The sequence below is a fragment of the Panicum virgatum genome, chromosome 1K (assembly GCF_016808335.1).
Source record: "Panicum virgatum strain AP13 chromosome 1K, P.virgatum_v5, whole genome shotgun sequence".
NCBI lineage: Eukaryota > Viridiplantae > Streptophyta > Magnoliopsida > Poales > Poaceae > Panicum > Panicum virgatum.
In genome coordinates, this window is record NC_053136.1 from 47,775,811 (window position 1) to 47,792,884 (window position 17,074).

General features: G+C 43.2%; 1 protein-coding gene across 1 annotated transcript; it reads left to right on the forward strand.

The window, feature by feature from the left end:
- Positions 1-10,307: 10,307 nt before the first annotated feature.
- LOC120639609 (probable WRKY transcription factor 14) lies at positions 10,308-14,329 on the forward strand. Its single transcript, XM_039915479.1, has 3 exons — positions 10,308-11,265; positions 11,932-12,075; positions 13,367-14,329. Exons 1-3 carry the CDS (start codon positions 10,679-10,681, stop codon positions 14,058-14,060), a joined length of 1,425 nt encoding a protein of 474 aa, XP_039771413.1. The 5' UTR covers positions 10,308-10,678; the 3' UTR covers positions 14,061-14,329.
- The last annotated feature ends 2,745 nt before the right edge of the window (positions 14,330-17,074 follow it).

The window sequence follows — 17,074 nt, forward strand, 5'->3', positions numbered from 1 at the left end:
AGCTCCGGGGCTCATGGTACGCGGGGGCGCGGCCGTGGTCGGAAACCTTCGAGCACGAAGGTTTCAGTTGCGAGGGCTGAGAGCGCCAAGAGGAAGGCGCAAGATGAGGAGGTTTCTTCGGGCGATAGCGGTACGCCCTCATTCATGAAAGAGCTCATCGGGACGATGGGCGGGGAGATTGTAGTTCCCGAAGGGAGGCTTTTTAGATCCCGTTATGATCTTAGCGATGAGTACGGGACCATGCTTTTCGGTTCCGGCCGTCGGGTTGAGGTGGCGAAAGCGTTGATTAATCTTCATTGTTCATCCGAAGGTACGACGAAACGTTGGAGGATTCAAAGCCTCGTCAAGACTGGGGCCAAGCCTGCGGACCTTCCGAAGCCGCCCGTGATGAAGGGGACTGCCTTGACGGCTGATGTCCTAAAGGACTCGGCTTCGGCGCCGAAGGATGTGCAGCCCGTTCTTGCGGTGAACATCGAGGATGGGGAGATCTTGGTGGGTGAGACGCTGATGGCGCCAGAGGTGGAGAGGCTCGGGGCGGTTCCTCTGCTCCACCTTCGGACAAAGAGGTGGAAGCTTTGGAGGGGATGGCCTTCGACGAGTCTGGTAAGTTTCACCTACTTGGCTTTTCCTGATTACCTAACTTGTTCGCCGCTCCCGAAGGTTTTTTTTACTTATGTTATTTTTTGCAGCTGTTTCGGCGTCAATGCAGCAGCTCTTGGCCGTGATGCACGGGCTTGGCGCGACTGGGATTCTCCCTCCCGAGAAAGGTGTGGGGTCTTGTTTTACTTTTGGCTTTGATCAATTTTTAGTGTTCCGGAAGTTGATTTTGTTTTTGATTCAGGATTTAATGCGGCGGTGGCAGAGGCGTCTACCTCCAACGCTGCTTTCATTGTTGCTGAGCTGAGCAAGAAGCTTGCCCATGCCACCCGTGCTTTGATGCAGAAGGCCAAAGCGGACGCGGACCTTCGGGTGGCGAGTGCCACCGAGATACTGGGTTTGGCTGACAAGCTCCGGCAGGCTGAGGCGGAAATTCTTGTTTTGAAGGACGAGAACCAGCAACTGAAGGCCAGGTGTTCGAGGCTAGAATCTGCTGCTTCGGATAACAAGAAGGTCCTGGAGAGCCTTCGTAGGACCGTGGAGGGGGATGCGAACGAGAAGGCTGCTCTTAAGAGTAGGATCACCGAGGTGGGTTCAGGCTAAAATGTCTGAACTCGAGCGGGTCTTGCCCGAGGTCGCCAGACGAGCCGATGGGGTGTACCAAGAGTACAAGAAGGCTCTTGCTGCCCTTGGAGCGGAGCCTTTGCCCTTGCCTGAGCCGGTCGAAGGTCCCCAAGTTTTCTTACTGCTTTTGGACTGGTTGCTGTCGGAGTTCGAGGGCCTTGGTGAGGTGATGAGTATTGCAAATGACAACGCGGCCTCTGTCTCCTTCGAGGGGTTTGTTGGAAATCTTCTTCATGCCGGCGCAGTTGACCTTGCCCGACTTGATGGTTTTCAGTATGTACCCTGTCCAATCCCCAACCGGAGATGTTTATTGGAGAACCGCGGGAGATGCTCTTAGGATCTATTTGTTTGGGCCAATGCATGCTAGTGTTCAATGAAAAACTACCCCTAGAAAATCTAGAAAATATCTTTAAAAAAAAGAGTCTAGAAAAACGGGGTGTGTTTTGGATTTTTGGTTTTTTTGATGAAATGAGCTGTATAGCTCAAAATATCATCTCTCGTCGTAAGCCAGCAAAAGCTCTTCCAATTTCCAAACTAGTTTGTCGCTAAAATAGAAATACAAGTAGATGATATGACGATACACAATCTTGTAAAATATCTTGTCCAAACTTAACTTGTCCAGATGATTTGTTAGAAATTTGTTATTTTTATATCTCACAAATGAAGTCGAGTTTGGACAGGATATTTTACAAGGTTGTGTATCATCATATCATCTACATGTGTGATTTTTTTCGTGAATTTAGATGATTTTTTGCCGTGGTTTGCATGGTTTTCACCAATGCTCTGGTTTTCACCGGATATGTTCCCAATTATAAAAACTGGTTATTTGTTTCACCTTGCTTCCGAGAAGCAAAAGCCAAAAGCTGGCTAAAACAACAAACATGCCTTAATTACAACTGCGAGCACACATACATGCCCGTAGCAATTGTATAAAAAGTAAATATATAATCACATTTAATTGGAGCAATATAGGCAAATTCATCCTTGGGGACAGCTCCAAAAATTATATCAAGCACGTCATACATATTCTAAGTTTGTTTCTTTTTTAACGAAGTGTCATGGTCAGCTAAGCGATCAGGTACGTCGACATGCAAAGGGGTGTCTTTCTATGTACTTATGATTCACAATTATTTATATTTACAGTAGAAAAGACACCAACGATGTCTTCATGGAAAAAAACTAATTTGTGATTACGGAATCATATTTGGACTGATCTGTAACTAATATAAGAAAATCGCTGGCTTAATTTGATATTGCTTTGCGAGGATAAGCATGCACAGGTCAAGTGCACAAAAAGAAATAGCCTTTTGCATTCACATAAGATTTGATTTTGCTCCAAATAAACATAGATGCCAATGCAAAAACAGTATATAGTGAGATGTTCACGCACACTGTTTTCTCAAGATATTCATTGGTCTCATCCTTCTCCAAGGAAATAAACACTCTGTTCGGCAGCTCCAGTAGCCTCCAGCCCAACAGTATTTTCTTCTCACACCGCTCCAGCACCAGCTTCCAGCCACCAGCCAGCCAACAATATTTTTTTCTCACACCACTCCAACCACCAGCTCCAGCCCAGCGAACAGAGTGAAAATAACAAGGTGGGAATGAATGCATGTGAACAAAACTGAACATGCCTTTTTTTTCTCAATTCGATCGTTGAAGGGTCGTCTCACATAATCACAAATGGCATGAGCATTTGGATCGGAAGTCCACATTCTGTTGATAACCATGACGACATCGCTTAAGTAATCGCAGTTACATAAATCAACTACACACATGGTTATATAGTATTGACGACACTAGGGTCGATCTGTATATAATCAATGCACCAGAACAAAGCGCTCGAAATAAGCTTCAGAAGTGAGCAATCAGTGAAACCGTAAAGCTCACTGTACTGTTCCAATGCCGGGATGCCTGCAGAGGAAGAAGTATCGCACATGCAAAGAACAGATAGACACGGTGCTTGCTTGATTTTAACTAAACAGTCGGTGTCAGCTACTGATAATAATATATGTTTACAAGTACCCTTAATTAATTAGCATCTGCATGTTGCAATATTATAGTATGCAAGCTATGCCTAGGTGGCACATGCATGGTAGGATGCTTCTTATTCCCTCTTGCTGCTTCTAGCCCCCCATGTCGTTCAACTGTGCGCGCATGCATGCCTGTTCCACGATCAGAGTCAGAGAGAATCCCAGTGAATCAGTGGTCACTGATGAAAGCGAGAGCGAGGGAGAGGGCAAAAAGGCTAGGGCTTCTTGGCTCCTAATCAACAGCTAGTAGCCAAGCCACGGTGTGTGAGATATCCGTGTGATGCTAGATTTCGAAGCACATGCCTGAACGTGCCTGCCGTGGGTGGTGTTGCTGGGCGCAGGAAAAAAATTCAGAAATCTATCTATTATATTATTAAAGAAGTGTTAAAAGAAGCCACCACGTTCGCCGAGAGGGTCTAGAAATTCCCACATTAATCTAAAAAAGAGAAGAATTTGCACCGTTGGATTTTACGAAGATCTAACGGTTCAAACTAACTCAAGAGTTTATATCAAATACGATTAATAAATAGCTAATTTCGGATTTAAAAAATTAAGGAAAATTAAGACATGGCAAAGAGTCCATGCTGAATACTATTAGTAAATAGTTTAATTCGGAATTAAAAAATAAGGAAATTAGGGCTTAATCAAAGAGTCCATGTTGAATACAATTACTAAATAGGAAAATTCTGAATTATCAAATTAAAAAAATAGCATTACCACTAGATAAAAAATAATATTAGCTGAATAGCTAAATTTAAAATTAAAAGTATAAATCTATTATATTATTAAAGGAGTGTTAAAAGTTACCACCAGATAAAAATTAATATTAGCTGAATAGCTAAATTTAAAATTAAAAGTATAAATTCTATTATATTATTAAGGGAGTGTTAAAACAAGCCACCACATTCGTCGAGAGGGTCTAGAAATTCCTACGTTATTCTATAACTGTCCAACTGTTGTCAGTTGACTAATTTTTTAGTATGTCATATTGTTAGTACCTGTTAAAATTTTTGCAAACGGATTATGCGTTCTGTACGATTGAAGAAGAGGGGGGCATGGGTAATACATGAGCTTGATGGAAAAACATATGTTTTAGAATTAATCTGGACTGTTAATACCTCTTTGCAAAGAGATAATGTTGACTTGAATTCCTAGCAACTACTGGTAGCTAGCAGCACGGTGGTCGCATGCAACAGGCTGGCAGAGGGAGCCTCCGACGCGATGTGCCCCCGGTGTCGTGGCACTGCCTCGACGTGAAGGGATGTCGAAGATGGATGTACGGAAGATTTCATGATGATGATGGAGTAAAGAAACGCGATGAGATGTCAAATACGATTAATAAATAGCTAATTTCGAATTTAAAAAATTAAAAAAAGGACATGACAAAAAGTACATACCAAATACGATTAGTAAATATAGCTTAATTTGGAATTTAAAAAATAAGAAAATTAGGACTTAATCAAAGAGTCCATGTTGAATACAATTACTAAATAGGCAAATTCGGAATTAAAAAATTAAAAAAATTAGCATTGGCACACGACAAAAAAATTATTATTAGCCAAATAGCTAAATTAAAAATTAAAAGTAAAAAAATTGGCATCAAATATGATTAATAAATAGATAAATGCAAGAACTAGAATAAAAAAATTATTGTTGATGTGTGTAGTGATTATGAATCATATTAAGAAGAAAAATAGCTAAATAAATAGTATCAAATGCAATAATAAAAATCCAAGTTTGAGTTTCATTGCAAATAAAGTTAATAAATACTCCAAAATAACGAAGATCTAAATAGTATTTGTGTATAGGATTTAAACCATTCGATTTAATGAAGATCTAACGATCTAAATTGGACGAAAGAGTCCATGTCCAATTTAATGAGATGCAATATTTTAAACTACCAAAAAGTGTCTGTATCCAATTAAAGTTAAATACAGGGTCCGCATGACATAAAAACTCATGTTACCATCTATGTCTCGCATTAACCTTCCTTAAAGATGCAAAAAAAAAATGGCAGCAGCATAAGCGTGATAACACGACCATAGTTGTATTGTATTGGTACTATTGAAAGAGATAATTGCTTTGAAAAATCTTTGGAATGCCCTGCACTACGACGCGACCATAGTCTTTGTCCGAGATTCCGAATCACAAATTTTTGAGTCTCAAGAACGTCCTACAGTACATGCAGCTGCATGAAGCACACTGGATTCTACTCAAAATCATTGCCGAACTCAATCAATCCATTTCTTCTGGAGTAACCAAACGTCAAGATAGAGACGAAAAAATAATGATGATGCGCATAGTTTCACATATTGCAATCTATTGCAAGACCATTGGCACCTTATGATTGTAAGTGTGTGCCAATGAATACGCAGACGAATTAATGTGAGAGAAATATCCGCTAAAGAACCAATGCTTTCTCCAAACAAGAATTATCATCATAAATATTGTATATTCTTGAACAATTTTAGTTATACAAACTAATCTGATGGTGGTCAACAAAGAATTATGATTCTATGGGCATATAAATAGTTCCATACAAGTAATAATCACTGGGATAAAGGGTAAAGCACCGAAACCTACAAATAAATATGGCTATTATTAGCTCAATCTAAATAGATGCATGGGAAAAATCAGGGAGTTAGTCATGTGAGGAATCAAATAGCATAGATAATTATTAACATTATTATCCCCATCTAATCTTCTATAAGTACACACTAGGCATGGAACACAAATGTGATCGATACCTCTAAAGAAGTATAGAGAAAGAGAAGATAAAAAGATAAAGAAGCACCAAGATTGAACGGGTAAGGAAAGTAGAAAAAGGAGAATAGAAAAAGAAGGCAGGAAAAATGATAAAATGAGGGCAAAAGAATAGGACAAAAGTGAATTTATTGGTTTAGTCTATAAATAATATCATTAGAATGAGAAAAATATTAAATTATAGCCATGCCATGTTGGACATTTGACATCTTTCATATATTCATGAAAAAATAGAAGAAGCGCGAACGGTTTTCAAAACAGCTCTATATCCATAAAAAAAGCTGCTCCATCAAAGAAGCCACAACTGAAATTATTTTAGCCAAAGATATAGGCCTGAAGCCCTGCTAATCTATCTCAAAGTTGATTGTCTACAGTACAAAATCAAATGATTCAAACAAATGTACGTTGTCGATGTTCCTCTTTGCTCAGAAAAAAAACCCTGAGGCACAATACTAAACAGGAAACTTCTCCATTAGATGCATCGGATGCGATACACACTAATCGATTTCAAATATACCGAGGAACAAAATAGAAGACAGAGAAATCAATAAAAATTGCTAGAGAAAATGAAAAATAAAGAAAAGAGTTAGAAACAACAACAAAGATATATATATGGAACTATCTATCACCGAGATGACAAAACTCTAAAGTAGACCAATATATGCAGCCATATGGGCTAAAAACAAATAAATTGTGCAGTAACCAAAGTGGGAAAAATAATAATAGGTTCGGTTAAATAAAAAATTTAAAACATATATGCATTAACATAACACGCATATATATAAGTTTTGCATAATATTTATTTACCAAAGCCAGCAGGAGGCCTCAACTTATTTTTTAACATAACTTTTTTTTGTCTAATCCATGATCATTTTTATTTCACTCCGATAATGAGTCAGGTCTAGATCTGCTAGATGCTACTTAAGTGCTCTAACAACTATACTAGATATATTTTCGCTAAATATTAATCAAAATATTGTAAGATACAAATCGAACTCCAACATCTAAGTTACATATTGTTGGCAAACATAACTATCAAATATATATAAATATATTTCATAATTATAAAAAACTTTATACGAATACAATTATGTACCATTTGCTCCGTATTCAAGGTGATCCAAAATTGAATTCAATCCTCAAATTTAGATTTTGCAGGTTTAAGTACTAAAATATGCAACTATAATATAGAATAAAGCAACATAAAAAGTGATGATTGATATGAACTCATGTGCATAGAAAGCTGCAAGTAGTATAATATTCAACAAGAACAAACGAGAGGTAATAAATTACAAAATACATCTCTTCTATCAATGTAAATATTTTTAAAGAATTAAATAAAAAACTAGCTACCCGCGCTATTAGCGCGGGCCACCTTGCTAGTTAATTAATAATATAACGAATCGTGTGATGCTGAAAAGATGCATGGAATCAATCACTTCGCTCGCTGCCTGCAAACACCATGCACGCAAGTGGCGTGTTTCTTTAACGGTCTTCGAACACGGCGCTTGAAATTCAGCCGGCTGTCGTCATGTGGCCATCCTTAATGAGTTTGTCTTGTCCGGTTTATTTTATGGCCACACACAAGGCAATCAAATTAACCGCACAGGGCTCCAGCTAGCTGCAGATCGACACTGTAATTAACGAACTGCTGCTCCACATTAACTACCGGCTCACGTAGTTAGAGATCGATGTTCGTTGTTTACTCCTGTCACTGTCAGTGATGGAAAAATTAACTGCCAGCTCGAAAACATGTTGGTTGGATCCGCCCTGCAGCAGGGAAGAGAGACAGCTCGCACATTTCAGTACCGTCGGTCACAGCAAGTCAAGCAGCGTAGTGTGGGACGAAATTGATCTGTGAGACCGCTGCGTGGTGGCCGTGCATTCAGAAATCATCAGATTTTTTTTTAAAGAAACATCAGAATCTTTCCTGGAGAGAGGAATGCGAGGAAGATATACAGTCTGAAAAGGTTAAACATGTATAGCTAGCTAGGCTGTCAGAAAACAAATTTTCAGAAGCATCGCCGCGCACGAACACCAAAAGATACGGGGGCGTACGCGGACGCGCGTGCGGTTAAATGACGCGAGAATCTTTTGCATGCTGGCCACCTTGACTCGGTCTCAAGAGGACTCTAGTTGTGCATGTACATGCGTGGGCGGGCCTGGAGAATATACGTATACTAGCTAGCTAGAGCACATGCCGCACGCACAGTGCACGCTGCTGATGGAGTAGTCAAACTGCTGCTGAAATAGTAATTTTTACAGACTGCACGAAGACTAGGTTTTACCCGACAGACATATGGTCTGAAATTCATCAGTTCCTCGATACAGATTGTTGAGAGATAATGTAATAGTGAAAGAAATACTATTTTCCTTTTTTCCCCCTCAGTTCTCTTTCTCTCCTCTCCCATGAATCCAAGTATGCAACTACATTAACTAGTAATTAGGAAGATTTGGACCTCTCCGGTGAACTACATAAAATTGAGAAACCCAGTTTGATCGCTGGCAGACTTTAATTATTAATAGACAGAGGCCTGCCATTCTAGCAAGAAATTAGAATTGCACACCATTTGCACTGGAGGTAAATGAACAACCTCCGTTGCCCCCGGCGCCTTGGGCAGCTTTAGGGTACCGAGTCCTGACCAACGTATGGACTGACACCGCTCATGATGCTGCTCGATCCGGACCATGGACTGCCTGCAGAGGTTATTAAGCGCTGTTCGAACAAGCTGCGTGCTGCACTTTTACAGGAGCATCGCCGCGTCGCTTCGATCGGCATGCAGTATTGCATTTTTTTTTATGAGCGGGCACCCGAGCCGAGAGGCGCAGGGTCTGACGTGAGGAAGACGAAGGCAAGCACGTTAGCCCGGCAGGGGCGGGGCTCCGCATTTAATATCACGGAAAGAGATAACATCGATCGAGATTATAGCTTATTTTATCAGTCCTAATTAAACATATACCGTCATCGTTTGCGTCCGCAGTCTTATTGATCCAGCCAGACCCTCCAGCTGGTTGATCAAGTGCTGAAAATAAAGGAATACAATGGTTTGAATGGGCCAGCCATCTCCAACATATTATTACTTATCTCTCATACGCTATATATTTTCTCTCTCCATCACTAATAATATTTTTTTACTTTTTTAGTAGTTAGTGTTGTAGCATTTTACGGCCGTGTTTGGTTTGGTGTGGAAAAAATTTCATAGAAACTTTTTGCTCCTTTGACCACTAATTAGGAGTATTAAATGAAGTCTAATTACAAAACCACCTCCATAACCCCCCGTATAAATCGCGAGACGAATCTAATAAGACCTTTGACCGCGTGATTAGAGGATGGTTATTGTATCATCACGGTAGCAAATTAACATTTAATTACGTTATTAGATTCGTCTAGAAAAGTTACACTCATCCCTGAAATTTTTTGCAAATAGACTTCATTTAGTACTCCATGCATGCATTCGTTTTTTTGTGTAAAGTTGACATGACAGCTAACCAAACACGACCTTAAAATATAGAATGAAGGGAGAAATCCCCTACATTTGAGTAAGAGGGAGGTGTGTTTTGGCGTTCAAAAAATATTAAGGATTGGCGATGGAATTAGTAATTTGTTGAAGCACCTCCTGTTACTAAAAAGGACAGATTTTTAAATATTGCAGAGATAGATGAGTAATGTGATGGAGATGCTCTAAACCTCTCGAATCATTGATCGCTACTCAAAATAGCATTTCATTGATAAGCTGGGCAGGCCATTATTACACCTAAGGGCCGACTAAGCAACACGATTATCACAAAACCGCTGGCCGCCTACTGGCGGGGAAAAGTTTCTGGTACCGACAGGCACACGTACACCAAGCAGGCTGCGACCAGCTAGAGCTGGTGGGATTGCGGGAACACATGTAACGCGTCGCCATACCATCTGGCTTGCGCGCTTGGACTAGCTGTCGCGGCAGGCAAGCAGGCAAGCAGGCCGCTGCTGGCTCTGCCTGCCAAGGCGCGCGGCAGCGGCAGGACAAGGACAAGCGTCATCACCTCCTTCCTGAGTGACCCGGCGATCCCTCACCACGCCTCGCTCCGATCCCAAATTTTTTTTACGGCGCGCGGCAGCGCTCGTTTACCGCGGCCTCCGACCCGAGCGAGCTGCGTGTGCTCCGCGCGCATCGAGAGCACTCGCCGTCCGGGGAAAAAGAAGTCAGCGACCGTGCCTGTCTGCCTGATGATACATATCCTACTTTTCCATCAGGAAAAGAGCACTACCACTCCCAGTTCCCTCTCTCCTCCCTGCTCTCGGCCACAATTTTGTCCGCTCCGAGCTAGCGCCTCTCTCTCTCTCTCTCTCTCTCTCTCTCTCTCTCTCTCTCTCTCTCTCTCTCTCTCTCTCTCTCTCGTTGTCCTGGTAAAGAAAGGACAGTTTGATTGTACAGCTAGCCCACCGCTCATATCATCCGCTTCCCCTCGCCCCCTCACGCACAAACAAACAAGCCCGGATCGAGCGAATTCAGCCGAGCTCGCTAGCTTCAGAAACCCTCGCGAGCAAGAAGCTCTCTCAAGCCTCGAGCTGCTCCTCCTCCTATATAACCCTAAATCAGTTGGCTTTCTCGAGCTCTTGCGAATTGCCAACCGGAGAGATCACTCTCCTGTAGAGCGGCCCCCGGAGGTATATAGCCATGTGCGACTACTTCTTGCAAAGGATGGACGGCGACCACCGCCAGGCCGGGGACCTCACCGACGTCGTCCGAGCCGGCGGCGCGATGCAGGCCGGTGTCGCGGAACTATCCTCCACGGGCACCCCGGGGTGGCATCAGCTCCCGGCGCCTCCCGAGCCCGCCGGAGCCGGGCTCTTCCCGCCACCCCATCCGCCGTCGTCGGATGGCGCCGGCCCGAGCGGCGACGGCTTCGGGGACGCGTTCGCCGGCCTCTCGGACGCCTTTGGCACCGGCAGCGACTTCCGCGCCTGCTCCTCCGGCGGCGCTGCAGACTTCTTCGACTTCGAGGCGCCTGTCGGTGGCAGAGGAGGCGGAGGCGCACTGGTGGATAGCGGCGGGGGCGGAGTGGTGGCATTGGGGATGCAGATGCCGGCGTTGTCACCGAGAGAGATACGGCCGTACCCGGTAATGATGGCCGCAGGTGGTGACACCGTGAAGCTCGGCCTGCCGACGATGATGCCCGGTCTGGCGGTTGGACCGCCTTGCGCGTTCGACGCCGTCGGAGGGATGCAGATGCCGTCGCCACACGGCATCGGGATCAAGCGCAGGTTCGGCATCGCGATCGCAGCCAGATCTATCATCTATGCAAACTCTTGATGATCATTGCCATCATGCATGAGCAAGCTCTTCCCTAATTTCTTTTTCCGGGTGTGTCATTTATGTGAATTTTGCATGGAATTTCTTGTGCTAGAGAATCACGGTTCGAGATTCGGAATTCAGGGAAAGTGGCTCTGGTCACTTTTCCTGCTCCCCAATCTGGTCTTTTACTCATTTTGCATCTTCCAAGGATTAAAACATCAACAGTTTTTTTTTGTTCTAACAAAAGAACAGCAAGATCAAATGTTCTAGAAATATAGATTATAAACTAGTAGTAGCTTCCAGTAGCAGCTGTATGTGAAGATCTTCCGATCAGTAAAGAAAAACATACAGCTAACTTCTACACGCGATTGAAAAAGAAATACAGTAGTAGAGATAGGATCTCGACTAAGCTATAGTATTATTTTGCCCAAAACAACTAGGCCTATTTATCTTAAGCTCAAGTGCTTATTGCTGTCTTGCAAACCCTATTCTTCTCATTTTTCTGCAAGATGCATTCTTTTAGATGATCAGACACACATATGTGTCTGCATGCTTAACTATTAAATTTTGATTAAGAGCATATGATCACTGGCGCTTGTTGCTTATTCATGTTTCATTTGGTGTTTGATATGCAGGAAAAACCAGGCAAGGAAGGTGGTCTGCATCCCAGCACCTGCAGCATCAGCAGGAGGGAGGACCACGGGGGAGGTTGTTCCTTCTGATCTCTGGGCTTGGAGGAAGTATGGACAGAAGCCAATCAAAGGATCACCATACCCAAGGTAAATGACTGGTCTCTCTTCTGATCCCATGTGTGCATTTTTGTATTTGTGCACAAATAATTATGGTGATCATCTAATCATAGTAATATGAACATTATGCATTGCTCAAACCCCATTGATTCGATGTTCTCCTAAATCAGGAGAAGACACCTATTTCTTTTTCCTGGTCTTAGTATTCTATTTGGTTAGTTGTAGAAGCTAGCTCGCACATGATGAGGTAGCAGCTGAAACTATATCAATTGCAATTGGCAAGGGCAAGAATTAATTGAACTCTATTATGGAATTTATAAATAACGATTATTGTGAAGTTCAAGAACTCTGAGTGGTATTTATTGCCTTGTCCTTCGAACCACGCCATGGAATTTTCAACGTCCACATGCCGTTGTCAAGTTCAAAAATATTGAGTTGATTCAGTATTAAGGGTCTTTCTTAGAATCAATTCTGAAGAACACGATGTATATATGAACTTGCACGAATAAAGCAAGAAAGGTTAAACGAATCAAGTTTCTTTATAATCTGCTTCATGCACAATTGACGATTTCACCACCTCACATTTTGTGTGCAAACTTAATCTGCACTATATATGTATGTGAGGGGTCGAACTTGAAACTATGTTGCGTTGGCACACACTAACCCTTTCTTATCCAGTGTGATGACACACGCATATATATAGATCGATCTGCAATAGCTTTCGTTGTCAGGCATAGGTCACCAACATATCAATTGAAAATTTCTAGAAAAAGATTAAATATTCAAGTCTAAAATATTTTTTTAATGTTGTTGCGCTATATATAGTTCCTTCACTTCTTATTCATGCCCCCTTTCTTCGCTGATTCCTAAGTATGTTTCTTATTACTTTTCTTAAAAAAAGGTATGTTTCTTACTTACTAGTGACTTTAATATGCAAATATATATAGTCTCACCGATGCAAGTATCATCATTAATAACATTCTGCCACGACATAGTTGTAAATTCAGAAACACGCTACTTAAGTTATAATAAACATATTATTAGAAGTATGAAAATGCACTTTGAAATTGTTCTAGATCGATATTTATATTTTAAATTGTGATCATTTGTCCCATACAGTGTAGACCTTTAATTTCTTGTGACATAAGTAGTTTTAGAAGTAGTAGTTATTCTGTGCTAAAGATTGACTGCATGAAAAAATATGTATGTAAGCACCTAAAATTTTGGAATGTACAAAAAAAACGCATGCACTTCTTCATCCATAATATAGCAGTATTGGAAAATTTTGGATTTCTAAGGCAAAAAACTGTACGTTGTTCAGAGGGTACTACAGGTGCAGCAGCTCGAAAGGATGCCCGGCGCGGAAGCAGGTGGAGCGCAGCCGGACAGACCCAAGCTTGCTCGTCATCACCTACAACTCGGAGCACAACCACCCGTGGCCGACGCAGCGCAACGCGCTCGCCGGCTCGACGCGGTCTCACCACGCCAAGAACAGCAAGAACAATTCCTCGCACGACCTGCAGAAGCCAACAGTTAAAGCGGAGCTGGACCATCAAACCCCGGTCGTCACTAGCGCCGCCACCGCAGCCACAAGCACCACCACCACAGCGACCACAAGCACCACCAGTAACGGCACTCCGACGACGACGATGGCCGTGAAAGAGGAGTCAATGATGGGGTCAGAAATGGAGAAGGGTAGTGCAGACCATCATGATTCTTCTGTCGCGCTGGATCACGGCGATCTCATGCAGCAGATGTTCAGCCAGAGCTACAGGCCGATGATACCGGAGGGCGGCCACCACGTCGACGACTTCTTCGCCGACCTCGCCGAGCTGGAGTCGGATCCCTTGAGCCTGATCTTCCCAGGCTGTGATCTAGGCGGCAGGGAGAAGGCAGCACCGCCCAATGGCTTGGGCGCCGATCCATTGTTCAACATGCTGGATTGGGGTGCCACTAATAATGTAGTTGCTACTTCTGCAGGGAGTTCATTTGAGCAAGGCGAGAGTGGTTTATGACATTGTTTAGCTTGGAAACGCAAGCATACACATGCACACACCAGATTTGATGTCTAGGATGATAATAACCATATTGCATTAAGATGGCAAGAGGTAGAAAAGGAAAAGATGAGAGCCTTTTTGTTTCTCTGTTCCCCTCTTTTAGTATTTTTTTCCTTCATTTATTTGCATTGTTCTAATGGTGTGCTTCAGATCATTGAGATTTTGATCGAGATGATCTACTAGATGTAAACATTTTGCCTGCTCTTTTAGGAGGTTGGTGAGTATAATATGGACGAATTGTACTCCCACACCTTATTATTAGGCCGTGTTTAGTTCCAACGCAAAAAAAATTGCGATGGAATCTTACTAATTTGAAGTACTAAATGAAGTCTATTTATAAAACTTTTTGCACAGATGGGTTGTAAATCGCGAGACGAATCTAATGATGCTAATTAATCCATAATTAGCGGATGGTTACTGTAGCGTCACTGTTGCCAAAAGTTTTGTAAATAGACTTCATTTAGTACTCCATGCATGTGTCAAAACATTCGATGTGATGTTTTTTTTGTGTTTACGGGGTTTACGGGTAAAGATCTAAACATAGCCCGTGTTTAGATGCAAAACCCAAAATTCCAAATTTTTTTCCGGCACCTGCATGGAGACTTAAATCTAGACGAAATAAAAAACGCATTGCGACTGCTGTCTGTAAATGGCGAGACGAATCTAATGAACCTAATTAGGCTGTAATTAGATGCTAAATTGCTACAGTAAAGCTACAGTAAAGCTACAGTAAATAACCTCTAATGCCGGATTAATTAGTCTCATTAGATTCGTCTCGCGATTTACAGACGAGTTCTGTAATTATTTTTGTAATTAGTCTATGTTTAGTACTTCAAATGTAAAAAAATATTTTTTCAAAATTTTTACATCGCGCAACCAAACGGGGCCATAACCTTAGTTCTTCAATGTTCACTGTTATCTAACAGAACAATATATTCTATGTGCTCAGAAGAGCATATAGAGACAAGCCCTTCAAGACATGACAGAAAAGCTGGGGCCGTGATGAAGGCTTCGCTTGCATCTGTTTTAGGCCAGGGATGAAGTGCACTAGATGTGACCCCAACTGCTGCTGCTGCTGCTCTCTCTCTCTCTCTCTAAGTGGGCAGAACAGTGCACGTCTGGTCTGCGTAGAGAATCTGAAGAGAGAAAGAAAACTGGGACGGAGAACAAGTGCTGGCTGGCTCCCTTCTTCCCTTGCTTGCACGAGAAGGGGATATGTTGGATCTGCCATGGGTACATACTTTTGTCTCCTGCTGCACGCACTGCTCCGAGGAAAACACATTTACTACACCTGTTCCTCAGAGCATCTCCCTGCTTCCTCCCGCGTGGCCACACCCACACAGGGTTTACAGGTGTTGGCCAATCTGGATCACAGTGTGCGCACGAACAATGCAGTGTACTGTGTCATCTCACTCCCTCACTCCTAGTCCCGTAGTACTAACGTAGCTACGACTATGAACATACGTGTAGCTAGCTACCAGCATGTCTTTCCTTCCTGGCCGACACGAGCCATTAAACCCCTCTCCCCCTCCCCCACCAGCAGGCCCGGCCGCCGCTGCACGCACGAGTGCATGGGGGCATGCCCCAGGACACCCCGCCGTTTTGAATACGAACGAGCCCCGGCCCGCCGGTCTCGGTCGCCATTGATGCCCGTGTTTCGGCGCCACAGCAGCTCGCGTACAAGGCCATGCGGATGAACACCTTGCGTTGGACCCCCTCGCGTGTCGCGGGGAACACTAGCGCTGACGAGACCGGTCGTGCACGAACCTTTATTTGCCCCCCAAGTAAAAGGAGCGCGTGTCTCCGGCGGCCGGCCGGCCGGCCGGCCAGCCTTGGATCTTGGCTGATGCGGTAGGCGAGGGCACGCATGCGTGTCCAGGAAGGTCTTGGCAAGGAGCCAATCAAGAACACAGCGTCCCGGCTTTGTTGGCAGCTTCGATCTCGTCCCGTTCTTCTTGGAGCGCGCGTGTTTGTATGTGTAGGAGGATGCGTCATGTCTGCTCCCTCCTCCCCCTCTGGATGCATGTTCGATCGATAGCCTCCTTTTTTCACATACAAGTGATGATCCATTATCGGCATATGGACAAGTGCATGCGTCGTCCTGATCGATTTTCAGATCTTATGTACTGAATACACTTCTGCAGTAATGAAGCCGCCATGGCTTCTTGGTTATTAGTGACTGCTGGGATTGGGAGGATTGGTCTACTGATTTTAGAAGATCTTTCTTTTTTTGGGTGGGTGGGGGGAGCTGAAAGAGTGGGAGGATTTGCTAGGTGAGTTGGACAGTAGGGGTGTAAGTGGATAACCCTTAGGTGCACTTCCAACTCTCTTTAGTTCAAAATATTGTACTAGAGGTTGGAGGTGCCGGTCACCCATTGGCACCCCTATTGGACAGGCATCAGTTGGGGAGGAGGAGGATGAGGTACACTGGAAATTTGAAAAGTTTAGACTTTACACGGCCAAATCCATGTACATATTGTTGTCTTTTGAAGAGGTCACCAGCAAGAGAATGCAAAAACTCCGAAAAAATAAAATGCCTATGAAACGTTAGGTTTTTCTATAGATAGCTTTCCAGAATAGGTTGCAGACGGGTGAAGCTCTAAAGAGAGAATTTGAAGGGGGCAGGTGCTTGTTGTGTGGAGTGGTTGAAAATGTAGATCATATCCTTTTTGGAGGCATTGGGTTGAGACAGGGTGCCTTCTAGCATGACAGATTTTTTGATGGTGTGGTTGCCTTTGGGGTGTAGGGACTATGACTTAAACTTTTTTCATTTTGCTATTGTAGCTTGGGCGCTCTGGACAAACAGAACAGGATGGCGATTGCGCAGACCTTAATTTCCCTTCTTCGCTGATTGACGTTTTGTACGAATCTGATCTGTTTCTATAGAAATGGAAGGTGCTTTTGTGTGAAGGGAAACTGGGAGTCACGAGGGAGAGAGGTTAAAGGCGTGGTTATCAGGGTTTACAGAGTCC

Bases quoted from the DNA above. Each gene is read 5' to 3' on its own strand.
- LOC120639609 (XM_039915479.1), top strand. From the start codon at position 10,679: ATGTGCGACTACTTCTTGCAAAGGATGGACGGCGACCACCGCCAGGCC. The intron at 11,266-11,931 runs GTTCGGCATCGC...TTTGATATGCAG, and splicing joins GGCATCGGGATCAAGCGCAG to GAAAAACCAGGCAAGGAAGG. The intron at 12,076-13,366 runs GTAAATGACTGG...TACGTTGTTCAG, and splicing joins AAAGGATCACCATACCCAAG to AGGGTACTACAGGTGCAGCA.